The sequence below is a fragment of the Drosophila innubila genome, chromosome X (assembly GCF_004354385.1).
Source record: "Drosophila innubila isolate TH190305 chromosome X, UK_Dinn_1.0, whole genome shotgun sequence".
NCBI lineage: Eukaryota > Metazoa > Arthropoda > Insecta > Diptera > Drosophilidae > Drosophila > Drosophila innubila.
Window position 1 is genome coordinate 21,296,387 of NC_047626.1, and position 27,935 is coordinate 21,324,321.

General features: G+C 37.8%; 1 protein-coding gene across 2 annotated transcripts; it reads right to left on the bottom strand.

Moving 5' to 3' along the window:
- Positions 1 to 3,794: 3,794 nt before the first annotated feature.
- LOC117793845 (probable basic-leucine zipper transcription factor N) lies at positions 3,795 to 7,812 on the bottom strand. 2 transcript variants are annotated; one of them, XM_034634268.1, is made up of 3 exons: positions 7,561 to 7,812; positions 7,253 to 7,502; positions 3,795 to 6,171 (listed from the first exon to the last, which is right to left on the bottom strand). In XM_034634268.1, the coding sequence occupies exons 2-3, from the start codon at positions 7,392 to 7,394 to the stop codon at positions 3,956 to 3,958; spliced, it is 2,358 nt and encodes a 785-aa protein (XP_034490159.1). In that variant the 5' UTR covers positions 7,395 to 7,502; positions 7,561 to 7,812; the 3' UTR covers positions 3,795 to 3,955. The 2 variants fall into 2 exon arrangements, with proteins under 2 accessions (XP_034490159.1, XP_034490160.1); XM_034634269.1 differs by having other exon boundaries at positions 7,253 to 7,511.
- Positions 7,813 to 27,935: the final 20,123 nt, after the last annotated feature.

A 27,935-nucleotide genomic window follows, 5' to 3' on the forward strand; every position in this document is an offset into this window, starting at 1 on the left:
GCTATCCTTACTCTTAACCGGCTGCTGTCCAGCGGCAGTTCTTGGCATGAAAATGGAGCAGAGACTGAGACTGAGAATCAGATTCAGAATCTGAATCAGAATCAGAATCAGAGTTGGAGGCAAAGGCAACTAGCATACAAAACCAATTTCCTTTTTATGGCAAATGAAATGAAAATTTGAAATGACCACAAAAACGAGTGACAAATACAGAGAGAGAGAGAGAGAGAGCGGGGGAATGATGAAGCGAGAGGTAGAGATAGTGTGAGGGGAACAAAGACGCTGTAAGGATATTCATGACATACAGAGAAACTGGACAGGAAATGCCAACTCGGATATCATGCGACAATGTCAGCTCTCTCACTCTCTCTCTCTCTCTCTGTCTACCCCATTTGGTTGCAACTGCCAGCAGCATTGCAGCATAAATGGCAGCCACATTAACCAAAGCAACAACATAAAGAGAAGCATCAACAGCAGGAGCCAAAAACGCGAAATTAGCCGCCAGAAACTGACCAAATGACCAACTGACTGCACTCGACTCCTCGACGACTGTCAGCATACGATTAGGTATTCGCCGGGGGGATGGGGTGTGTATAGGGGGTAGGGTTGTCGGCTGTCTTGAAGCGCCACAGAGTTTCGGGTCAACCGAGCAATCTACCCGCAGCGGCTTTGCGGTGGATTTATTTTATTACCCAACGCACCAAGCAAAACGCACATAGAACGTAGCCCAGTGTGAGACTGGAGACTGGAGACTGGAGAGGGGTGGGGCAAGAGGCTATAGGGTGTGCACTGAGGGGTGGAAGAAGGGGAGACAGTTACCGAGCAACTGCTGATTCTGTGGCAGGTTTTGTTGCCAAGTCGCCTTTTGTGTGGTTTCCTTTAATCCTTTCGGTTGTTGCTCAGTTCAGTTGAGTTGTCTCCCTCTCCCTCTACCTCTCCTCTACTACTACCCCTAACTCAACCCACCCTATTCTCGGCGCATCTCATAAAACGCGATACATATGCGCATTTCATTTGATTTGATTTAATTTTATAGCCTTTTATGTGTGCTACTCTCTTAGTTGCTGCTTGGCTGCGCTCTGTCGGGCATCTGCGGATGTTGAAGGGAGGCAGGGATACTCCTATGGTAGGGGTATTACAAGGGGCCAAGTACGGCTTATATGTCTTGCCCCATTGCATGCCACTGTTGGCTGGAATTAATTTCATTTGATTTTTATTTATTTATGCCAATGAAAATTGTTCGTTTCTCTGTATTTATACTCGTTACTTAAAAAATAAGTAAAAGGGTATATTGTGCTTGTTGGAGAGTATGTAACAGGGAGAAGAAGACATCTCTGAACCCATAAAGTACATATATTCTTGATCTTTGTTTCAAACTTAAATCACGCCCACCTCTGCATCCGCTAATTGCGAAAAAGCACCACACCCATAGTTTTCAAGATAATACTTTTTTTATGGAAAATAACATTATCTATTAATATTATATAATATCTCCCTTAACCGCAGCAAGATCGGACAAGTAGAACGGCAGTAATAGCTGACCAAATTTATTTATAATTAATTCAGTACAATCACCTAGAAGTATGCTGTAGTTTTTATAAGGTAGTAGTTTCTATGAAGTATATTGAAATAAGTAACGGGTATTCTTTGATCAAGATCTCGACTATAGCCTTTTCAACTAGTTTGTTTTTTGTATTTTTGTTTCTACTCAAAACTTGGTCCTTTTGGAGAGGAGCAGAGGCGTAATAGTTGGAGGGGAAGGGTCAGAAGACGCAGAAGGCTGAAATAATCCAGCAAGAGCAATTATTGAGATATTTTTAAGTATTTTCGATTCAAGAATAACTTAATATATTTATGAATATAAGCATCTTATTATTAAACATTTATAATCATGGATAGCGGCTGGAAAGAAAAGAGTAACGAGAGTAAAGGGTGTCAAGTACTGAGACTAGCGAGAGGAGAATGTAGAAAGTAGCGAGTTGAGAATAGAGCGAGAGAAATTGCGAGATTAACTCATAAGAGCAGCCAGCCTATGAGAGTAACGGGTATGTAGTAGAGAGCAGTAAGTAACGAGAGTGGGGCGATCACGAGAGTAGCGAATATATCGAGAGTAGAGGAAGTAGCGTAAGTAACTTTACATGCGTAAGATGCGAAAATAGTGTAAAATTAGTTATTAGCAAGCGTGGCAAGTAGATAAAGTACGAGTTAAAAAAGTAGCGAGTAAAACCAATAGCAAGAACAGCGAGTAGCATGAGTAACGAATAAAAAAAAAAGTAGCTATAACTGACATTTATGTAACTACACTTATAGATAATGTTTTTCATACGGAGTAGCAAAAGTATCTATAGAAGCGTGAGTTGCCAGATTAGCAAGTATAGCAAGATTAATGTAAGTAACGAGTAGAAAAAGTAGCGACAGTATTTAATTGGGTATAGGAAGTTGAGTATATAAGTAGTATTGTAATGTATATACATATACATATATTGTATAGGTATATTTTCCTTCCTCCCTATTTACACTTCCATGTTCCTTGCTGGGCTGTTGTTACCGACATTGCTCTAATTTTGTTTTCGGCCATTTCGACGTCAATAGGTTCGTTTGTCAATCTGATAATCAAGGCCTCTCTCTCTCTCTCTCTCCCCCCCTGAACTTTAGACAGGTCACAACACAACTGATTTGCAGGCAACTCGTCAGTGAGTTGTGTTCTATTCTGCTGGTGTCCTGCCAGAAATGATGCTGCTACAGCAGCTGCTGTTGCTGCCCGCCAGCAATGGGTAGCAGCAACGGCAACGACAACAGCAACAGCAACAGCAGCAGCAGTCGAGTGCGCATATTCTTGTATATGTCGAGTCATGTACAACGCATCATCATTTATCAAAGCGCGGCAACAACTCCCTTCTCCCTTCACTTAGTGCAGCTTCCTGCTCCCTACAGTGGTGGAAGTGAGCAATTTAGCGAAGATTAATTCAAATTTCAAAATGTTTAAGCTAAAATTGTATTTAATTCGGTTACACTATTCTGGGACTTAAATAAATAAAGTTTTGAAATTATACTGGAACAGTTTCTAGGACAGTTTTCTGGGACAGTTTCTAGGCCAGTTTTCTGGGACAGTTTCTAGGACAATTTATAGGACAGTTTCTAGGACAGTTTTTAAAAAAGTTTTTAGGTCAGTTTTCTGGGACTGTTTTCTAGGATCATAGCTTCTTAAAAACGACATATCTTCGCGCGTAGCAGAAGAATTTGACAACAATTTCATAAAAAACTTTTCGCTATTGGAAATTTTGAGAACAAAAAATTTTTTTTGTGTACAATGTCTGATTTAAACTGCAATATGACTCGGAGTATTTATATATTTTTATTAGTTTTGTGTAAGAATACAAATAAAAAAATACTTAAAATATGTTTAATTACAAAATAAAATTTATTCACTTTCCTTTCTATTATTTGCTTTATTCCAGAAAAATTATGTAGAAAAATATTTTTTTTTTTAAGTTAATAATTTAGTTTCGCTAGATGAGCCATAGTGCCCACTGTATCCCCTTGTAATCTTAGCAACCCCTGAAGCCACCAAAGCAAAGTCGTAGCCATTTTCTGGTGATACTTTTTTTCGGCAATGGCGACGACGACGACGACGACGGCGACATCAGCTTATCGTTAGTTGGTGCTGTCATGTAACGGTTAAATCTGCATGAAAAATTAATGCTGTCGTGCCTCTGTGTGTGTGTGTGTGTGTGTGTGTGTGCTTGTCCCCTACCCAGTGGGCTATTGAAATTAGTATTGGCCTTTGGCAAGCCGAGTTGAATTTGGCAATGTTTACACATTCATGTCTTCTTTTTTTTTATTTTCGTGTTGATGTTTTCTTTTAGGCCAGGACGAGTGTCACTTTGTGTGTGTGTGTGTGTGTGTGCGTGTGTTTTATATAGTCAAGTATATACATATATATTGATATGGTTGCCGGCTAATAATTGTATCGCCAGAGGCTCTCCAAAGGCTGCTGGCGTCGCTGTTGGAGCTGTTGATGCAACTGCTGTTGTTGCAACTTTTGCAGGGCACGAGACGAGGCCGATGGCTTGTCGAGTGCCACACTCGGTGCGGCCAACTGTGCCGCCTGTGCCACTGAGGATCGCCTATGCTTTGGACTGTTGCATGCCACAGTCACAGCAGCCATGGGCATTGGCATTGGCATTGACTTCTGTTCCGGCTTCTGCTTTGAGTTGAGCAACATTTTGCTCCTTTGCATCTGTGCTGTTGACTTGATCTTCTCCTTCTCCTGCTTTAAAGTTGGCTTCATGGTGTTCCTCAATGGATTTGCAATGGCTGGTTGCACGGTTGTTGTTGTTGCGATTGTCGCCTTGATTTCATCCCGCTTGGCCAGTGGACGTGGCAAGCTTTGCATCGGCTTCTTCACATGTACTATGTAGTGTGGTTGATCCTGCACATGACTGTGCAACATTTCAGCCTGCAAGATTTGCTGGCGATTCTTGAAGGCTCTGCGATAGGCGGACACCTGTGAGGCACTCGCGGCCAGCAGATGATGTGCTCCTTTAACCACATGCGGCTGCTTGGGCAACTCCTCCTCCAACTTGCGCAATGCAAAGCCTTTGCGTGGCTTTGGAATTGGCATTGAAATTGGCATTGCAATCGGTTTGATTGTCGGTGTCGGTGTCGGTGTTGTTGTCGTCGAATCGTGCTGTATGTAGGACATGTGACTGCTGCGACTCATCTTGTTGAAGGCAGCTGATTGGAGAGAGGTCTGCTCTGTATGGGAGCTGTTGCCATCATCTCTCATCTTTGGCTTCTCTCTGGCTTTGACTTTAAACTGTTTTGGATTCATGTGAATGTTGTTGCTGTTGCTATTGTTGTGGTTGCAGCTAAAGTTGCTGTTGCTGCTGTGCTTGCTGCTATTGCTATTGCCTTGATAGTCACACCTTCTCGACTTGATTCGCTTGATCCTGCTGTTGGATAGCTTTGGTAATGGCTCCATCGTTGGCTGCGGCTGCTGCTGCTGCTGCTGCGGTCGCCAGTTAGCGGGCGTTAGCGACTCCAGCGGCCCCAGCGGCGGTGTCGCCAGTTGCATTACCTGCGGCGCCTTTGCTTTTGACTCTGGCTGCAGCTGCAGCCGCTGCAACCGCTGCAACCGCAACTGGGGCACCTGCAACTGGGGCTCCGACGTCCGAGACTTGAGACAGCGCTGCCTGTGATTCGTATGGAGCACATTACGGAAACTCAAACACGGCTCTTGCCTTGGTATATGCTTATCATTGGACAACGGCTGGACGCGTGCTCGGCCATAGCCATGGCGACGATTGAATGCCTGATATGTGACCGGACCGTCTGCGAATTGGATCACCTCAAATTGACGAATTCGCTCGCCGAGCGTCTGAAAGCGTGTCTGCTCCTTGCTAATTGTGTTTGTATTTGTATTTGTGTTTGTATTTGCATTTGTATTTGTTGTCATTGTCGTTGTTGTCGTTGTCGGAGCACGCTGACTGGGCACATTCGGAAGCGGGCGTCCATCAATGATGCCGGCCGCGGCGCTGCCGTAGCCAAGGCCGAAGCGCGCCGGGATTGGCTCATCATCGGACTGGCGATCGAAGCGCACGGCCAGGCGATCCTTTAGCGCCTGATCGACAACCATCAGCTTATCGGGATCATTTTTGTGTCGTGCCAATGCCGCCACAGCCGCACTTGTTGACTTCTCAATGGCATTGATGTGATGCTTGTGACAAGGCGGTCCTTTGTCCTTATTCAGCTTAAAGCTCATGCCCAGCTCAAACGTTGACCTTGGCGGCAAACTCATCGATCTGCCATTCAATATGCCCAAATCCAGTTCATTAACCACATCATCCACCTCCGACGACTGCCTCTCTCTCCGTCTCTCTCTGCTCAGTCGCTGATTGCCGCCACCGCTTCTAGTGCATTTCTCCATGTTGTTGTTGTTGTTGTTGCTGTTGTTGTAGATGTAACTGGGCAAGCTGCCTGTAAAGGACATGGAACGACGCCGATTCGCCTGCATCACCGTATTCAACAGATTACCAGAATTCGCACACGTCGCCTGCTCCGCCATCTGTTGGTGATTCCTCGGGTATTCCGGCATTGAATTCCGTTCCCGCTGCGATGTCAACGTTCTCACAGGCGCCCGATTCTCCTCACGTGTCTTGGCTTCTTGTGATTCTGTTGGGAATAGAATTAAGCATTTGATACTCATTAATATTTCCCAATTTATGCGCTGTCAAACAAGCTGACAAGTCAGATTACTAAATATAATCAAATTTGTTTAATTTTGTTTGCTTTGTTTTAACGAATATGTGCGTAACAGGCAGAAGGAGGCATAAAGTATGTATATTCTTGATCAGCATCAATAGCCGAGTCGATATAGCAATGTCCGTCCGTCTGTCTGTCTGTCCGTCTGTCTGTCCGTCTGTCCGTCTGTCTGTCCGTCTGTAGGAGCGCCTAGATCTCAGAGACTATGAGAGCTAGAGACACCAAACTTGGTATGTAGGTTCCTCTATATTGCAAGCAGATCAAGTTTATTTCGAAATTCGGCCACGCACCCTTTATCGCCAACAAATCGAAAAAAAAATTTCATATCCAAATTATAAGAACAATTTAAACGCTAGTGACACCAAATTTGGTACGTAGATTCCTCTATATTGCAGGCAGATCAAGTTAGTTTCTTTTTTGAATCGGACCACTATATCATATGGCTGTCATAGGACCGATCAGGAGTAAATCAAGTCTTAGTTTGAAAATCTTTTATGTTTTATGAGACACGGAACCAATTTAATTTAACTAAATATTTTTTAATTTTTTCCATTATAAGTTTTTGCCATAGTAACTACGATCTCTCCGACAGTCGACAGCTTTTTTCAAATTTAAATTGAGTATTATTATTAAATTAAGCTGACAAAAACTGTATGACCCTATCAAAAGCAAGCAACAACAATAAAACACAGCAAATACGCTGCTTCGAGTCGAGACGCTGAGCACAAACAATAATTTTGCGGATGTTGTTGCTCACTTGCAGAATTTGGCCTATATATGTAAATAAAAGTAATCAGTTTATCAATATTGAGTATAAACTCGATTCAAATTAAACAATGAACATTTTCACACACATGTCTAGGGTATCTGCTAGTCACAATCATCTGCCCAAGTCATTCTGTCGTGACTATTTGACTTCGTCAGCCACTCATTCGAATTGACATTTATTTTACAGGGTGTATGGGTTATCAAGTGTACGCGAAGTACTTACTTGGATTGTAGGGTAGCAAAGAGTTGCTGCGTTGATAGTAAGTCTTCACAGCATGCTCGTATAATTGATTCGTGTTGCGCAACAACCAGAGATTCTTGCGTCCATTGACGCTCATAAAGCGATTTAATTGATCGGCCTTCATAGTGTATATATGTATGTATATATATAGATATCGGTATTATCGGTGACAACACCTCGTCCTTAATCTCTTCTCGATGGAAATGCGCACTGGCTGCTATATGCACTGAACCTAACGGTTCTTATTTAATGCCGTTAATCATTGCTGATGACTGACAAAAGCTGCTTACCTGAGACCTCTCGAATTTGGCCAAGCGACTCACGTAATTGCCTGTTTAGCGATCGTTTATTCAACGGGAGGAATTGGGGAGCTTACTACATGTAAATATATATGTATATTACTCAAATTTATTTGATTCAATTAGATTGGTTTTGATTTGATTTGAATTGAGTTGTATTCGAATTGGAGCCGCTTTTTATACTTTATGCAATTTAAAATCGGAAAAAAATGGTGTAAGGGACTGACTTTAAATACTAAAAGTGCCGAAGCGTTATGAAAAGTGTTTGAAAATTAAATGTCCAACGATATGAAACAAACGAACAGCCTACTTATAAAAATCTGTAATAACTGAAAAAAAATACCTTACTTACGGCTTACGATACTTTCTTAACGCCTTCTTAGTTTCAAGGTCCTTGTAGTGATTGATATATCCAAGATTAAGAGGTAAAGAAAAGGTATGCAGGGAAACAAGCCGAAACAAATATCGGTTACTGGTTCGGTTCCAGTACGTCCCGAAACAAGTATTTTCGTAAAAGGTTAACACAAAAAAAAAAACTCTACACGAGGTAAAAGTCTAGTGACGAAAGCATATTCTAGAACCAAAATTTCTGATGTCCAATTTTGTGACGAACAAAATTTAGTTTAAAATAAAAATTTTGAATAAAAATATAAATTAAAAAAAAAAAAAAAATAGACATTCTGCGCCGTGCGCAAAAAAGGTGAGCTTTTTATTTTTTTTTTTCATTATTTTACCTGCAAAATGTTACCTGAGTACTTTAGAATCGATTAAAGATACTTCTAAAAGCCCCCAAAAATACCTTTCCAACTGTTGGAAATTAATCCTAATCATAAAATCTAATCATTTTTAGCGCGATACAGACAGACAAACTGACTTTTCACCTAATTTTGAAAAGGCCACTAAAAATATCAAATTAATTTATGTTTTGAACTAGTTGTCGAATTTTGGTGATCGAGGTATCAATCGACGCGTATTTTTAATAATAATTGGTTGGAAAACAAAATTATTACATTTTCTGCATTTCTAATATTCGCAACTATTTGAAACTTTGTGTAGTAAGAAGACATTTAAAAACTAGTTTAGATTTTTAATAAAGTTAGTTTTCGTTTTATAAAAAAAAATCACTTCGCTTAAAAAATCAATTAAAAAATAAATTTGTTTTTTTTTTAAATAAATTAAACCAATGGTTGAGGGGTACATAAACCGGTTCGTGAACCAAACCTTGGTCTTGCTCTATGTTTCGAAATATCGAACCGAGTTGGTATTGTTTTGAACACAACTAAATAGAATCTCTGAACTGGACACATTCAGTTTTCTACTCTGAACTTGCCACTTGCCACACAACGGTTGACATTGATTTATTAGATGCTGTCACTTCGCGTCGAGTCGCGTTGTTGCGAAAAATGTAATAATTAGCCGCAGGTAACACAGATCGTGCAAGTTGGAGACGCCACAGGACAGGCGGCAACTGTCGCTGTGTGTCATGTGGCGAGTAGCGAGTTGCGTGCAGCAATTTATCAAAGTTACTCCTGAAGTGGACATTGCCTGGTGCCACAAGTTCTTCACTGATGATGATATTTCTGTTCATCATACTGTTATTGTTTGCTTGCCAAAGCATCTCCCTCTCGCCCTCGCTCCCTCTTTGCACATTGTGGCGCCACTTCTTGTTGCATGCATGTACAAAAAAGTGCATAAAGTGCAGAAAATACGTGTATGCAAGACCTGATCCACTCAGTGGTCAGTGGTTTTAATTGAATTACAGTGCGTAATTTATGCATTTGCTTAGCCCTCATTTCGAGCTCGGGGAACCCCCAGAATATCCCCACTCTCTCTCTCTCTCTCTCTCACACACTTTTCTGAGCAAACAAATCGATTGGGGGCAGCTGCTGCAGTTCCAGAATCCATTGCAGAGCGTTGCCTGCATAAATGTGGCCTATTTATGAGCATTGCCACAACATTCACAACCCAAAAAAGGCCATATGCCGCATGCCACAAACCGAGAGAGAGAGCGATAGACTGAGAGAGAGAGAGACCGATAGACTGAGAGAGAGAGAGCGATAGACTGAGAGTGCGTGCATAAAAACTTTTTGAATTCTTTGCATAAAACTTCAAAAATTATCTTAATTAATTGGCACATCATTTGGGTTAGTGACTCAGCCCCAACCCCCGTTGTCCTCACTCACCCCTCCCACCGCTTGCAGCTGGTTTATCTCTTTGCCAGCGTCGACCTTTGACCCTTTTAATAGCGCATTCTTTGTGCGTGCTGAATGTATTTCTGTTTAGGACCCAAAACAAAATGTTGCTTTTTGTCAGACGCGTGTGTTCTCAGTCGAGTTGCCTCTGACCACCCCCCGATTACCCCTTGCCACCATCAGCTGGTACTGCTAAGCTGCCACATTAGCAAAGTGAGGTGCAAATTTTACGAGTGTCCTTTTTGGCTTACTCTTTGTTGTTGTTAGCTGTGATTCGACTGAATGATGAAAAGTTGTCTCGAGAAAAGCTTTCAGCCTTTGGCTTTCAGCTTTTTAGCTTTTTAACAACCCAAACGAAGGCATCCAACTAATTGGTGGGCGTGGCAGGAGCAATGTGAGTGGTGTGGGCTGCCCCATCAGCTAATGCCGCTGTCCATGTGCGCTGGCCCCATTAAAATTGACATTCATTGCATTTCGGGTAATTAGACTAATTGACTTTTAACCAGCACATGAGACGCAGACGCAGACGCGACACCGCACCCCACCCCACCCTATTGTGATCCACCCTACCACCATATCCAATCCCACCCCATCCTACCCTAACGAACCGCTAACCAATCCGTGTGCCCATTAATATTGTATGCACAATTTTGTGTGTCACTGTTGCACAATTGTAAACGACAAAAATAAGTATTGAGAATTTTGAACTGGATTAAAGATCGAAGCAATTTTAGAATCACGTGAGTTGAAGTTGAATAAATGGCAATGTGATATGAATGATGTGTGGCGCCTGAGAAACGTAACTCAAACTCAAAACAAGTGAGCATTGCGAGACTGGCAAATACAAATAGGGCCCAGACGAAAGCAATGTGAGTGAGTGAGTGAGCGAGTGAGTAAATCGACTCAAACAGCGCAGTTTCTCAGTAGAGACGGTTGCTCATTCATTCATTTGCTCAGTCAGCCATTCATTCATTTCCTTGATTATGTTTCTTATCAATGATAAATGAATATGTAGTACCAGCACTCAAAACTGCTGCTCTAAACTGCTCGCAAAGTGAAAGTAATACCCAAGCAAGCCAATGCTAAAACCAAACTACGAGTATATACCAAAATACTTTGGCAATGACGACTCTGCGATTTCTCCTACGACAATGATACACTTTGAACACTTTGATTCAAAAGTCGCTTATAAATTGTATGAGCTAAAAGTATATCAAAGTCTTTATAATTGCTACAGTTTAATTGGAGATTCTAATTTTGAAAGGAGTATCCTGCAAGAATAATTTTTAGTTTAAAATTTCTTTTAAGCAAACAATAAAACAGATAAATAATATTCAACAAATAATATTTTAATTTCAAAACCTTTATTCATTACGGTCTCATATTTAAAATTGTTTTATCGACAGTAACTCATCAATTGTCATTGAGTTTATCGAGCAGCATTTACAGAAATCTCATTGAAAAAGAAAAATTAAAAAGTTTATATTGATAAGTTTAATATATATTTTGGTAGTTTTTAATAGAGATCTTATTTTTTATTGAAGAAATTTGTTTTATAAACTTTCATCTATAATTATAACTGTAGTATTTAAAGTTGGTCCTATACAATTCTTTTTTTTTCTTTAATCTAAAAGTTATTTTAAGTTGCTGAAAATCATCAACACCTATGTAATTTAAGTGCTGAAATCATTTTATCTGAAAACATCAATTATTATTATAAAACTTTTAACTAATATTAATCGGTCTTAACTATATAATCTTATTTTATTAAATATCAGGGACAGTACATAAGGATTATTTGGTTTTTTTTTCAATTAAAAAAATCATTCACTTCTAGGAACTGTAAAGAAAAGTGAAATATACCAAAATTTTTCTGTAAGGGTAGTCTAATCAATTTCACCATAATCTTAAGATTTATGATTTTTATTATTTTACTCATGAAATAATCATTAATTTTGAGCAAAAAAAAAACTTAAGAAATAATTATTATTTTTCAGCAAAAAAAAAAATAAAACTCATAGCATAATGAATTTTTCATGAGTTTAATTTTTTTGAATCAAAAATAATACTCAAGGTGTTATTTCGACTTTTTTTATAAGGAATATATGGACAAAATTTATATACATTCCTAGTTAATGAACCATTTCTAAATTTAAAAAAAATTTTAAAAAATTTTTAAAATTATATTTCCAATAATATAATTATTTCATATTAATTTTTTTTTATAAAGTCAAAATAACAAAAAACAAATTCAAAAACATAAAACTTAAGTAATAATCATTGTTTTATGAGATATATTTTTTTGCTCAAAAATAATGATTATCCTGAATTTTATTTTTTGACCTATTACTTTTGGGCAAGTGAAATAATAAAACTCATAGAATAATAATTATTTCTTGAGTTTTATAGTAAAACTTATAATGATTACAGTTCCTGTTAAACATAGTAGTAGACGCTTTCACGAAGTACTTTTAAGAACTTCAATAAAAGTCTTAATGTTATTATGTCTAACAAACTAACTACATATAACTCTTAATTTTTTTTACGTCTCATTGGTTTTTTGTTTTTTTTTTTGGTTTTCCCCAATTCTAGCAACAAATATTGAGCCAATCTTTTCATTTTTATTTTAATAAATTTACTTGTACATATAGATTTTGAACATTAAATTTGAACTGTTATTTGGTAATTTTTTTTTAATATTAATTTATATATAATAAATAATAAAATAAAAAATATATAATATAAAAATAAGTTGAAATAAGTTGAATATGCTTTTGAAATCCATATGCCCGATAGACGGCGAATGGAGCTGAACGCGAGATGAAACGAGGAGGAAAGTAAAGTCAAGCGCAGCCAACTGAAGTGCAGGCGAAACTGTTTCTGACGTTCGCAACCCGCCTCAATCCGCAGTTGAATCGTCCAGCAGTTTGCAACTGCGCCTCCTGCTGCGTCCCGTTGCCCTCGTTGCTCTTGTCTTGCCCCCGTTGCACCGTTGCCTCCGCCACTTGATTGCTACAACGACTTTTGGCCCGAAAAGTTCTTTGTGGTTAGGTGCTGGGGCAGGTCGGGGGTGTAAACTTGAGGCTGTGACTCAGACTGTGGCGGTGGCGGTGGCGAAGGCGGAGGCATGAACGGATTCTCGACGGGACGAGCGCCATGATTTGGGTCTGGCTGCTCGTGCTCTTGAAGTGGCCACCCGGCAATTTTCCAGCACTTTAGGAATAAAATTTTTAACAACTCGCCGAGGCGGCTGCTAAGTGCGTCGACGTTTAAATTCCCCAGCGGTCGCCAGCGGACGGCGTCCATCAACTTGAGAACGTTGTCGGTTCAGTTTTGCCACGGCAACTTTTGGACCGTCCACTAAGATATGCAAAGAGTTTGCGATGTGACCTTAGACCCCCTCTATTACTTCTCCTTATGCATGCCCCTATCTTGTTGTATGTATTAATGATCTGCTTCATTCACCTGACATACTTATAAATAATCGACAGCAAGGACAACAGCTTCAAAGCTTTTAAGTTTCCTTTCGCCTGCTCGTTGCATTATTAATGTCAATGACGTTGAATAATTAGCGTTCCGTGCTGCAATTTCTGATATATGGCCAATTGCCAATGGCTTCATCAATATTGGCCAGCTAATGACGCCTTCACTGCAGCGTCATCCACCCAATCAACCAGGCAACCAGGCAACCAGGCTTCCAGTTAGCTACTCAGCCACCCATCCTGAATGCTTCTCATCACAAACAGTTAAGCAGAGAATCTGGATAATGAGCTTGCAGATGACCCAAATTATGGGTTAGGGAATGCACTATAATTCACTATGGGAAGAAATCTTACACTTCTGGCATAAACTCTAAATATAAAGCTTGAGATTTCAAATTTATTAGGTCCGTTAGTTGGAGTAAAGTAAAATTTATAATTCTTTTATCTTCCCCATTTGATTCTGGAAAAAATGAAATTAAATAAATAGCTTTGCCTATACCTTTAACTCCACAGAATATCAAGACTTTTATTGGTTTTCAGCTCAAAGAAAAAACAAGAACAACACATTGAACAGTGGCACAATTAAGTAAACATAAACGCTAAAAATCACTACTAACAACTTATTTAACATATAGTATCTTAACATTTCCATATTTACACTTTTTTGTGTACAAATCAAATACAAATCAAGCTGTGAATATTATGCATAAATAAGTTAAATAATTATTTAAGAGCAACTCTCAATCAGCTGCCTTTGATCGAGTTTTAATGTTAATGGGTAGTCCGAAAAAATTGAAAAAAAAATCTGTTTAAAAAAGCTTGGCTTAAGTTTTAAAAATTTCACCTCAAAATATGGAATTTTCTTCCCATAGTGCAATCGTTAAATTACCCAATTTCTTAGCTTGCTTCATAATATACTTACTCCCTTCATATTTATATATCTGGTATCGAATAGGATATACTATATAATGCTTAATAACATTGTTTGGGTTAAAACAACATTAAGTTTAGGGTTTCCTTCTCTTCGTGTCACGAATGGAAAAACGAATTCAAAGCTTGCTTTGGTCAACTCATTTATTTGGGTAAACAAATTAAAGTTGTGTTTCCCTTGACAATATTATAAGAACGTTGAAATACGTTTTGATAGGTCATTTATGGTCAGTTGCATTATTTATTAAGAAGGCCTGAAAGAAACCGAAGAAAACGGGGCATTAAGTAAACAGCCCAATGAAAATTAGTAGCAAATAAAATTTTAATTTTTAAGCAGCCAGAAAACTGACCCAAAGAATTCAAGGGGAAACCGTACCGTACTGTGTATAGTACATATATAGAGCGGTTTGGTGCAATCAAACGGAATGTGAATGTGAATCAAATCGAAAGCAAAGTTGCCCCAAAAGGAAAATGAAAGAAAAGCGAGCGCAAAACGTGTCTTGCCACACTTTTGTAACAACTTGTGCCTCGGCGGCAACAAAAGGGAATGGAAATGATGAAATTGCGTAAAGAAAAAAAAAAAAGGGGCACACAAGAGTCAGGCCTATAAAGTGATACTGGTACTAGCTAGCAGGAGAGGGTGAAGATGCCGTTAGCGTTGTTGCTTTTGTTGCTGTCAGAAGTCAAACGAAAGACTCCACACATTGATGACTCAATGAATGTCACTTCCTGTCAGTCAGTCAGTCAGTCAGACAGTCAGTCAGTCAGACAGTCAGTCAGTCTGTCACCCAGTCAGTCAGTCTGTCACCCAGTCAGTCAGACAGTCAGTCAGTCAGTCAGTCAGTCAAAAAAACAGCTAGCTAAAGATGCCTGTCGATGGGCTTTGGAGATTTTCCATAGCTGTTGGCAATGTCAAAAGGTTGGGGGAACCAGTCATCATCTCTCATGAGTGTGTGCGTGTGTGTGTGTGTGTGTGTGACACTAAAGTAGGCAATTGGCATTAACAAGCTGCTTTATATACTACTCGCACTTACATACGTTTCTGTCTTGCAACACGAGACCATTGCAGCTGCCGCTTTTCCACCTTTTTATTTTCCTTCCTCTCATTTCTTTCTTGTTTTCGCCATTTCCCCTTCAAGTCCAGCGATTCGTAACTCTAAGAAAAGTGAAACAGTTGCTTGTCGTAACATTACACACTTATCTTTGCCACTGTTTTTTCGACTCCTAGAAACCATCACAATACGATAATTCCATTAGTCGCACTTCATTTTCTTCTAATCATTTCTTTTTGTTTTTGCTGAATCCTATTGAATCTTGCAGTAACATATAATAACATTGTTGCTAGTGAATCGATTCATTGTATCGTTTATATGTATATTGTAATTTTGCTAAAAATATGATCGATAAATATTTTTAGTTATATTTAAATCTAAGTGATTGTTTCTCTACATACATTTCATCAAGAATTATCAAAAATATTAAAAACATCTGGATCTTGAGAAAACTTAATTTTTTGAAATTTTTTACTTACAGTTGTATTATTTAAACAAATCAAATTTTTAAGTTGAATTCTTGTATTGAGAACACAGTATTTGTTGATCAGTGTAGTAGATATTATTCTATTTAAACTTGAAAGCCATTGGTAAAAGCAGAAAATATTATAATCATTCTCTCTAGTTGCGAATTTTTCTTTGCTATAATCGATATTAAGTTTAAATCGATACGAGTAAGGAGTATGAGTGCCACAATCGATTCTTTAAATGAACTTATTGAAAAAATCTAAATATAATAACAGATTTAATACACAAATGAATATAATAATTTAAAAGTAGGTAAAAAATATGTACATAAAGTACATTGAGTCAATAGTTTTACTAAAATTTATATGGCAATTCTTGTAGGATGTTATATAGTAAAATAAAAAATTAAATAAAGCGATAGCAAAATTATTCAAATGGCTCTCAAACTTGAAATCTTTGACTGGACTTGGCCAATTTGTCAGTCTCCTTGTGATAATATTAGCCAAGTTTTCAGTCGCATAGTTGAGTTAGAGCCTAGACCCACTTTGGTGTTGGATTGGCTATTTTTGGTCACCAAATTCAGTGTCGTAAAAACTTTGGGCTAGTCAATGTTTTATTTGTATACCCAGATTTTAACTTGACCTGTCGAATTTCAAATGCAAACGCAGTTTAAATAAATTGCCACCTGATGGCGAAAATCAACACAAGCTCCATTTGTAGACGCGGCACGTACACACACACACACACACACACGCATACACACACACAAGGAGACACATGGACAGAGGGAAAGACATATACATATATGATGAGGGCTGTTCTTGACATTGGCACATGGTTTCGCCATGTCTGAAAGTCGGACAAAGGGCAACGCTAAACAAATTGACAAAGGCGTCAAACTGAAGTTGACACGCCTCCTTTTCTGTTTCGGATTCGGTTTTGGTTTCTTCGTCTTTATTTTTGGGTTGGTGGAACAACAACTCCTCGTCATTTGGCTTATCGCTGTGTGCTTGCCTGCCAATAGTTTAACTCCCTCCCCAAAATGTCCTTATGCCAGATTGCGATTACGCATACGCCGCGTGTGTCACGCACTCAGCGAATCTCACCACTTCTCTCCCTTTCTCGTGCCATCTTTCGCTGGCTGCGCCTACGAAATGAAATTAAATGCCTTTGATTTATTTATTTATTTTTATTGTGCGTCGCCAAAGTGAGCACAGGGGCGTGGCACTGGGCAAAGGCGGGGAGCAGAGATCACTTCGAAATAAAAGAGAAAACCAAAAATTCAGCAACAGCTAAAAAGTTTTCTATACTCTTGCCGAGGGTATTACAATTTATTTATACAAACTTATCGCTCAGTATTAAAGCTTAATTAATTAAACTTTGTAAAGTTGCTTCTTTTTGCTGCAGATAGCATTATATCATAGATAATGGTCAAAAATCAAGTTATACTAGCATTATAAACTTTATTTGTTATCAGAAATGTATCTCAACCAACCTTACAAGTTATGTATTCGGTTTCGTCTTATACATTCAGATCAAAGTAAATAATAATCGAAATATTTTATTATTCAGTTTTTAGTTCTTAAATTTTTTTTAGCTTTATAGGGTATTTTAAACACAGCTGCAAATCTTCAAAAGCTTAGAGATGGTTCGAGACATGAACTAAATCTTTGCGAACCTTTTTTTTTAAATCTCTGAGCTTAGTTGTCTTAAAGCTATCTTGATATTTGAAACCAAAAACATTGTTGAATATACTTATATAACAAATTGTAAATTGTTGTTTCTTTTTTATATATTTTAAGAATATAATTAAGTTATGATTATTTTAAATATATAAAATATGAAATCTGTGTAATAGAACCTATTTTAATGAGAGTCTACAAGGGTATAATATCTTCGGCGTGTTAAAGATACATTTCCTTACTTGTTTTGTTTTGCTGTCGCTGCCTTTTGTCTGCCCAGCAAAGAAGCTCTTATTGTTCTTGTAGTTGTAGCTGTTGATATCGTTGTTGTTGCTGGTGTTGCTTCACATGACACATGGCGTAGCTCGTTGCTCTTTTGCACCCCCCTTTCAACAATTGTTGTTGTTGTTCTTTTTCTTCTACTTCCTCTTTTTGCCCTTCTGCAGCTGGGCGCGAATTTTCTGTCGCCTTTCGCCGCTGCTTTGATTTCACTTTGCACATTTCCCTTCCTTCTCCACTTGACCCTATCTGTATCTGCGCCTTCCTTTCTTTCTCTCTCTCTCTATCTGTCTTTTTTTTCTCTCTTTTTTTTTATCTGTCTGTCTCTGTCTGTGCATGTGTTGAGTGGCACTTGACAAAGTTATGACACGCCGCAGGTGCGGCCAAAGCGACCACCTCGTTATGATGATGATGACGCTGACGATAACGATAATGATGTTAACGTTTGCCGATAATATCGATAATGATGTTAAGCATTACAAGGAGGGGGCTTGCAATTGATTCCGTTGCAATTGATCCCGTTATGGCAAATGTGTCCTGTCCGAGACCGACCCTATTCCATATTTCATATTCCATATTCCTGTTTGTGTCGCGTTGCCTTTTCAGTATTGCATGAGTGGAAATTGTGTTATAGGCTTAATCGAATATTAGAACGCACACCGTCCAAAAGGAACAGCTTCAATTTATTTACACTTTTACACTTTGATAAGAACACGGCTGCAAACCTCCAAAATATTGTTAAAGGTTCGGTTTGGCGGTTCGAACCATAGAGCAAGATTTTCAATTTTTTTTAAGAAATATTTTTTATTTTTACGATTTATTCGAAATTTATGGCATTAGAATGTGATTTTATTTCATTTTAATTATTCAATTAAATATCTAAAAATATAAAAAAAAACTCGAATACATTTATCGGTGAAAAAACAAAATGTTTGAAAATAAACGTAATGAACATTATTAAAAGAAAATAAATATATAAAATATTTTAGTTGCAAAGAAAATTCTAAACTCTGTATAAATTGATATTATATATAGTATATAGCTATAACGAATGTAAAAAATAAGGGAAACAATAAATAAAAAATAAATACTTGAATTCATGTTCATTTAATTATTTTATATTTTAAAGTAAAGTATAATAAAACAAAATATGATTACATATTGACAACATTATGGTAGATTAGGCATAATTCTAATTAAGATAATTCTTGTGAGCTTGTAAAAATTATGCGTAAATATTTTCTTATCAATTAAATTTTACATTTTAATACCTATTTATATAAAATTTAAAAGTATTATATTTATTGCAACGCAGAAAATGCAAATCGTGAAAAGTAGTTAATAGTAAATAGTGCACATATTTATATTATCTTTAATTTACCGACAATCATTTCTGAAATAATTAAATTCACAGGGGAGTTGGTTCAAAAGAAGTTCCTCATTCTTCGTTCTTGATTAAATGTAAGAGTACCAGTCAATTCATATGTTGCTCAAATGACATTTAGCATTTGATTGGATCAACAGACAATGTCAACATTCTGAGCATTTCAACTGTGTCAACTGAAAAGTATCTATCATCCATGGGGAATATATAGATTGATCCGTCGACTGAGTTACGGAATCCCAAGCGGTGCCTCTCAAGATTCGTGCGGCCGCCAGAGAAAGTTTTGTGCGTTTCCATTGGGGCGGGTTGTGGCGGTGTGGGGCGTGTCTCGCCAACAGGTGAGCGTTTCGCCAATATTCCGTTATACTTCTTTCCACCACTCTGTTGTGTGGTTGAGCTCATTGCTTGATTAACACGCCCAAATAAAACTTTGTTTGGCCCTCATCGCTCTTTTATTTACCGTTGTTGTTGTCAATGGTGCTGTAATTTTTGTCACTTTTAATGGCAGTTTGTATGTTTGCTGTCTTCTCTCAATCTACGCACCCCTCTGACTTTATCATCCCACGGCTCTTACACTCTTGGCCATCATTCAGCTGCCTCTAAGGGAAACTTTCACTTCGATTTGCCGCCAGGCTGACTTTTCACTCCTGCCATGTCTTTAGTCTACTGTCTAGTGCCTTTCCGCTATTCTCTTTACTCTCTTCTCGCTCCTCTCCCTACTGCAATACTGTCGCCTTATTTATTCGACTTTGTGTGTGGAATTTTATTGCTTTAGCATCAGAGAGACTTGTGTAAATTATTTGTGTAAAGTTTTTAACGTTGTCAGTTAACGGTTTTCCCCAACTTGTCATTGATCAGAGAGTCTGAGTCATTGGCCAAAATCATCGTTAGCCAAAAGCGCAACATTAACATCAAGACTCAATTTCAAGGTGAAAACATTATCATCGTCATCAACAGCAACTTCATGAGCAAAATCCTAAATTAAGTTACTTACAACATTCGGTTAAAAGCTTTTGATTACCAACAAGGATGAAGAAAAAGCATGAGAAGAAGACGAAAAATTTGATGGTTTTTTATGGGCTTTGATAAGGATTCGGGGATAATTTTTTGTGATTATATATACTGTGAATATGTATTTGATGTTGTTGTTGCTGTTGCTGTTACCGCTTTGTTGTTTATGACCATGTGAATTTTGATTTTAAAATCGTTTTACGATTCAATTTTTACGCCTGGGTTAACGACACAACGGCACAACCCGGAACAGTGGATAAAAGTCAACAGATTTAGCAAAGTTAATAATAAACATCTTAGCATATTAACAGTATTTATGAGCGAACTTTCAAGATTTTCAAATAAATTTGATTGATGTAACAAACAAATGTTCTAATTAATAGAGGCATTGCAACATATTAAACATATATATTTTTAAACTTAAAGCTTCTTCTAACAAATATTTTAAGTAATAGTGCATTTTTTGTAATAAGTAACATAAACTTTTACCTTTTTTATAACTTCTTAGCTTGTCTACTTTTTTTTTTAATCAAGAATTTTAATTTTTTTATAAGGAAGAATTCGTAAGCTCGATATTTAAGTATTTTAGAATTTACTAAACTTCAAAATAAGCTCATTTAAGTTCAATTCATGCTTAAGTCAGTTCCTTTAAACTTTCTAACTGAAGAGAAAAATATTTTAATAAAGGAATCTGATACTTTATATATTTTTACTGGTGTATTTAATCAAAATCGTGTGAACTTAATTGGTCAGTATAACTTTTTTGACTTGTTTTTCTCTGTGTTAATGAGCTTCTAAAGTATAAGAAAAAAAAAACATTTAACTAAAGTTTAAAACATTTTTTGGCTTTAAAATTTCACTGATAAACTTTTAATAATTTTCAAATTAGTGCTATACGTTTTATTACATATTTTTATTCCTTTTTTTTTTTAAGTCGTTTGCCACTGTGAGAACTTTTTAACTGTCTTTTAATGCCCTGCGATTAGCTGGTACATACGTACTCGTTTTTATTAATGGTAAACGCCTTCCCTTGTGCCATGATGAAACATTTTTTAATTATCCTCTCGCTGTTTTTTTTAAAAGCCCATTACTAATTTTTCAACTATGCAATTGCTTACTTAATGCAAGTATTTTTCTTCAATTCTTTTGAATTTTTGCACTCTTTTATGGTAGCGAGCGAAACTCAATTAGGTTGCATGCATGCGCGTTGCCTTGTCAAACACGTGGCATATGGGTTGTGGGTGCGGGACGAGGGTGGGAAAGGGAGGAAAGGGGGGACAGTGTGGACAGGGAGTTGGGTAGCGAATCCGACAATCCAAATCACAGCGACAACAGAAAGTACAAGAGAGCGAAGTACAAAAGTATAGAAGTACAACAATTACATGAGGGGAAGTTCCAAAGTGGTGTGGAAGGGGGGAGGGGGAGTGGTGGTGAAGGCGACACACTAAATACCCAGCAAGTGGAAAGTGGAAAGCGGAAACGGAAATGGCGCACACAGCAGAGCAGAGCATTGGACAAGCTGAGAACTCTGAGAACAGTGAGTGCTGAGAATGTGTGTCGCTTGTAATTCATACAAATGGCAAAGCTAGTGATATACCCCCCATTCAAACCCCCCCTACACCCCTTTATCCACCACTTCCTCTCTCACTTCTTGTCGTTGTCGTGTCCTGACCATGTCAGCATTTTTAGCTGGAGTGTGTTCAAAATGAAAACCGGACTGTTAGCCTGGTCCACAATGCTGCTCCAGCTACACTCTTACTCCAGCTGCAGCTCCTGCTTCAACTCCTCCTTAGCTCCTCCTTCAGAGCTACTGTGGCAGCTGATGCTTTTCCTCTGCTCCACTCGTCGACTCGGTCTAGAGTTTCAATTCAATTCGTTGCGCCATGTTCATTGTTTATTTTTCATTTAATTTTACACTTTTTCATCTTCGAGAGCTGTCTCTTGTCGTTACCCTTACCGCAGCTTACCGTCCATGCGCTTTATGGCCCAGCCTGACACATTGCAAGTGTCCTTGTCATCCAAGTCGCGTTTTTACCTTATCTTTGCTGCATTTGCATCTGTATCTGCATCTGTATCTGTATTTATTCAGCGATTTACATAGTCAAGTCCATCAGCTTTAACCTTGACAAGATATACTCGTAATGTCCCATAATCCATGTTCATGTCCATGTTCATGTGGTTAGTCGTATTCTACCCCTGAGCTGTCGAACTTGACTTTGCCATCTCTCTTCTTATATTCTGTCTTAAGACCCTGTACTTAAAATGTTAGAAGGGTCTATAAGCAGGTGGAAAAGGCAGGGCAGCTTATAAATAAAATATGTATATTCTTAGCCTATTTCCACGACAGCACATTTGGAACATTCGACTCCATTTTCATCATTCGGGCCGAATGTGGACTTCATTTCAGTATAAATTTCAGTAAAATCCGAAAGATCATTTTGGCTCATTCATAATGAATGTTAAGATTTTTTGCCATTCACCCCGGCGAATTACAGTATTTTTTTTTATCGAGAACGCTATGTTTATCGATAAAATCGTGAAAAAAAGCAATTATCACTTTAACCAACTGTTTTGTTCAATAAATATAAGTTAGCATAAAATTTGCGCGAATTATAATTGCAAAATAAAAATGTACTTATTTTCAGCTTTTTATAATTTTTGCACAGAAATCGAGCTGCTGATTTATTTTGTTTGAATGGAAAATGTTTTAATAGTTTCACATTTCGTCGTGGACAGCCAAAAAACTGACACATTCAAATGTAAGCCAATGTGAGCAAATGTGGCAAATGTGAGTGGTCGTGGAAATAGCCTATTAATCAGCATCAACAATTGAGGCGATATATTAATGAACATCTAGAAATCAGATACTATAAGAGAAGGATCATTGTTTTCTGAGTAAAATTTAAGAATCTTAATTTTGTAAGCCAGTAAGAAAAAAATATAACTCTCTTTTAAATAAACTATAAATAAATTTTAAAAATTTTAAAAAAATCCAAAAAAATTTTTATTTTCAGTCCCTGAAATTAAATAAATACAAATATTAAATTTAATAAAAAAATTGACAATAGTTTTCGTATTAAAATTTGAATATTTTTTTAAGTTACATTTGTATTACTTGTAGATTCTTGTTTCATTTGTTTCTTATTTTAAATTGCATTTTTACACAACAAGTACAGGGTCTTTTAGAGTTGAGTTTGCTCGACTGTTGCCTTTTCTACCAGCTAGTTTTTGTTGTTGTTTTGTTTTACAATTCGCAACGTGCCGCTAGTAGTGAAAATTCAATTATGGAATGTGCCAGGACTTTTCTTAGTCTCCATCTATACGAGTATCTCCATCTCTGTCTTAGTCTTTGCCGGACAGTGCAGGGGTAGGGGAGGAGGGATGGGCTCTGTTCTCTGATGTTGCCAGCAAATTCGGCGCGTAAATGACAAAAGTTTTCGTTCGAGTGTTGATCTTTAGTTAGGTCTATATGGTCGACGGTCGGAGGCGGAGGTGGAGGCGGGTTCGGGGCAATTGGGGGGCGTGGCATTGGCAGCCCGTTGAAAAGCGTTGGGGCAACATCGTTAGCTGTCAGTGGCTGTAAGTGGCATCCTTGAAACTTGCGCTTGTGCCGCACGCAATTTGCTGCAAGCAGCAACAACAGCTACAACAACAACAGCAACAGCAACAAAGGTAAAGCTGCCAGTTTCCATTATAAGCTAGATGAAAAAAGTACACAGAGGTCATTAAAGTCAAGCATGACTATAAAATTGAAATCTCTTCAATCTTTTCTGTACTCGTATCTGGTTTTTTTTTCATCGCTACTTTCCCACTCTCCTGTCTCCCGTCTTCGCTGTCAATGAGTCGCTTTCAAATTCTCACGCCTGTCAAAGCAAATCGCTTAATCGCTTGACAATCGCTTAGCGTGTCTTTAGGTAAAAGTAGCTATAATTGCTTACCACACACACACACACACGCACACATACTTACTGTCACACATATGTAAACACACACACACACACACATACTTTCGTTTCGCATAATACATGTTTTGAGTCATTAAATGTTGCAAATCGTCGACGTCTTGTTTTTTCGTTTCGGTTTCGGTTTCGGTTTCGGTTCCGTTTTTGGGCCTCTTCAAAAAGCCAATTTCACTAGAATGTTGCCTTGAATGTTCGCGTCAACTGTCTGTTCCGCCAGCCACGCCCACAGCTGTCTCAGCTGCGCCCATTGACGTTGACAGTGTGCAGTGGCAAACCCAAGAAACCCAACCAAATTTTTCGCCTCAATTAATTAAAATGTTTTGTTTTAATGCCTTGCCGAGTTGATAGAGACGGAGCTGAGGATGAGAGGGAAGAAGAAGAAGGAGAAGTTGTGGATATAATGACGAGTAGTCTTTTTCTTAGACCCCATTTCCAAATTTGACTGCCTTCTTCGAGGCATTCTAGTGTAAAATGCTGATTGATATTTCCCTTCCGGTTAATATCGTAGGCTTAAAGTTGTTTTTCTTGCTGTTGTTGTTGTTGATGTTGTTGTTGGGAACTGAAAAGACTTTGGCTTTTCAAGGTCGCTCAATAAAAATGAAGTTCATCCATCATTTAGAGCGGGCAAAGCCGGACAACAAAGGGTATAAATAGTCATCCTGCCAGTCAAAGTCATTCTCTGAGACAAAACCAGATGAGACTAGATGAGATAAAGTGAGCTAAAATGAGATGAGATTCGTTGACAGCAGGGCGACTCAATTAGTCGCGCAGCGCTGCATTTACATAATATTTTAAGCAAGTTTATTTCATTTAATTGTTGTCAAAATTTCGCTGTCGCAGTCGCCGTCGCTGTCGCCGTCGCTGTCACTATCGTTGTAGAGTTATACACTAGGCCCCGAAACTGTAAAAGCTTATGCACAGTGAGAAAATAAATCGCACTCAGTTTAATTTCGAAAGAACTCCAACTAAGTATTTTCGATACTGACAATTTATACTTGGTTTAAGTTCCTGATAATGTAAATACATAAAAATTCTTTAGCCAAGTACTGAAAATCTTGATATAACAGATTCAAAGAATCTCTCGGCTCATTACTCGGTTTTACAGCGAATACTCACTGACAAAGTTGGTAAAACTTTCAATTAAAATCTTTAATTTCTATATCTGTTTATTATTCGATAGCTAAGAATTTCCAACTGTTTCTAGATACTAGATAACTAAGTTTTTACGATTTTGATTTAAGTCTACAGTATAGTATGTTCTTATTTTAAGATGTTTTATTTAAATCAAATACATATTGAAGAAAACAAGTGGGAAAGGCTAAAGTAGACATCACGACCCAAGGATACCCGTTACTTATTTCAATATATATAAAAGTACTTAAAAGAAATTACTACCTAATAAAAGCTACTGCATACTTTTAGGTGATTGTTTTGAAATAATAACTTTATTAATAACTTTGGATAGCTATTACTCCCGTTCTACCTGTCCGATCTTGCTGTGGTTAAGTGATATTATAGATAATATTATTAGATAACGTTATTTATCATAAAGGGGAAAGGGGCGTGGCTTAAATTTGAAGCAAACTTGACCTGCGTGAGGTCTATAAAAATCTGTGTGCCAAATTTGGTATCTATATCTCTTATAATCTCTGAGATCTAGGCGCTCACACGGACGGACAGACGGACAGACGGACATACGGACAAGGCTATATCGACTCGGCTGATGATGCTGATCAAGAATATATATACTTTCCTGTTACATACATTCCAACGAACACAATACACCGTTTTACATATTTTTAAAGTAACGGCTATTAATAGTAAAATACTTAATTTTCGTACTAAAGTAAGCGTACTCGATTTTTTCGCTCTGTGTATTGTTGTTTTTAAAACAATATGCCTGGTGGCTTGTGCCTCGTTAGACAAACCGCAGACACAAAGGAGGCGCACATAAATAATCATTTACAATGCCAGCAAGAACATGGTGGATAGAGACAGAGGGACAGCGGAAAAGCGGGAAAGCGGGAAAGATGGAAAGCTTAGCTAAATGGAAAGTATAAGAGATAAAAAAAGATTTCCTGCTAGCTTGTAATGATCGCTAATGGAGACAGTGTTGCCTATGCTTTTGGCTATGGTCAGTTTGCCACCTGCAGGCGGAAATATGCAGGATGGAAGCACTAGCCATACTGCTAGATACCCTTTAAATTAAGAGAATTGATATAACCATTTAAGGCACTCTTTTCCAAATTGACACCGACTTCTAAAACATTATGCCAATTTATTAATTGCTTATAGAAAAGGCCTAAGAAATAAATATAAAACTATATCGATACCAAAAGTCTGACTCTTAGATACTCTTTAAACACCAAGGAACAAGAGTCATGTCAATCGGAATTCAGAGAGATGGAAGCTAAGAGAGCTCAATTCTACATACTTTATAAGGTCAAAGTATCAAAAGCTTACAAGGACTTTAATCGTCACCCAAGTGAATGTTCTTTTCTAAAAAGTCTGTAGAGATGACAATAATTTAGACTTTTAGATAACCATGATAATTTATTTTTAAAGATTCTTTGCGAAAAATCATATATAATTTTGTTGTTATATCTTAAATTAATATTGACTAATTATTTGTTTTTTATTTAGTTAGAGGACGAATGCCCAGGGACAGAAAGCCCGACCTTAACTAGAACCAAAACTGACACGGATAAGACCAAATAGCAGACTGCTAGATACCCTGTACACACAAAATACTTAAATTAAGAGAGTATTGTTCTATATTAAAAATACCTATAAAGTCAAAGTTAATACCGGATGAAAATCGACTTAAAGCTTTGTCTGTAGCTAATACATTTGAATTTAAATAATAAATAATTTAAATTAATAGATGATTAATATTTAAAATAATTCTAATTCGAACTCGTACTGACAATAAATGAAGCATAAATCGAAATTAAAGCTGACTGAGTTGGAAAATTGAAGGAGAGGGAGAGAGAGATGAAACATATACCTATATTTTGTATAGCATAATATAGTCGTATGTTCCTATATGTATAGCATATCGCTGGCTATAGAGCTATTGTATTAGCGCTATCAATCCCAGAGATTTCATATTGTATTCTATAGTAGTAGACAACAGCATCTAGTTGCCTGCTCAGCTAAAGATAGTGTAAAGTGCCAACAAAAGCCATCAATTTGCAACGCGCTGTCCATTGTCCACCACAACGCAGAGTTGCTTGCATTCCGCTCCCTCACATCCTCACATCCTCGCATCCTCTCATTCCATGCCTCGTCTCCACATTGCAGATTGCAACATCTATATGCGGTTTGCTGCTGCTTCTGTGGCACGATGGCTCTCGATAGCTCATCCACAATTCAGCCAGATGAGCAGCTAAAGCTGAGGCTTTCATTAACCTTTTTTGGCATTCAACATAATTCAATTTGGCATCAGGTCCAGCAGTTGCAGCAACGCTTGCAACGCTTGCAACAACTCATTTGCATTAATGCCATGCACGTGAGGGCAAAGTGCATTGAAAATGTTCATAAATAAATTGATTTGGCCAAGAGCAACCTTAATTGTGGCCAACTGTCGACTGTACGACTATACGACTCTACGACTATACGACTATAAATGCCAAAATCGACAATAATACTCGGTATTCGGTAAGTTGGCTAAAAGCAGAGCTTGACCTCAATTGTTACTCAGACTCGCGCAATTTGAAGAGCCTTTCAATTTCTATAAAATTAGTCCAAATGATATTTTGGGATCTTTGCGGGGATCCACTTTAATGAAATAGACCTTGGTACAAAATATCACGTATACGTCCTGTTGCCGGCTACAGTTGAATGTTGAATGTAATAATGCTGTGCGTTGCGACACGGTGCGCATGCCAGGGAAATTTTAACAGTGCCCCCACAAAAAAAGGG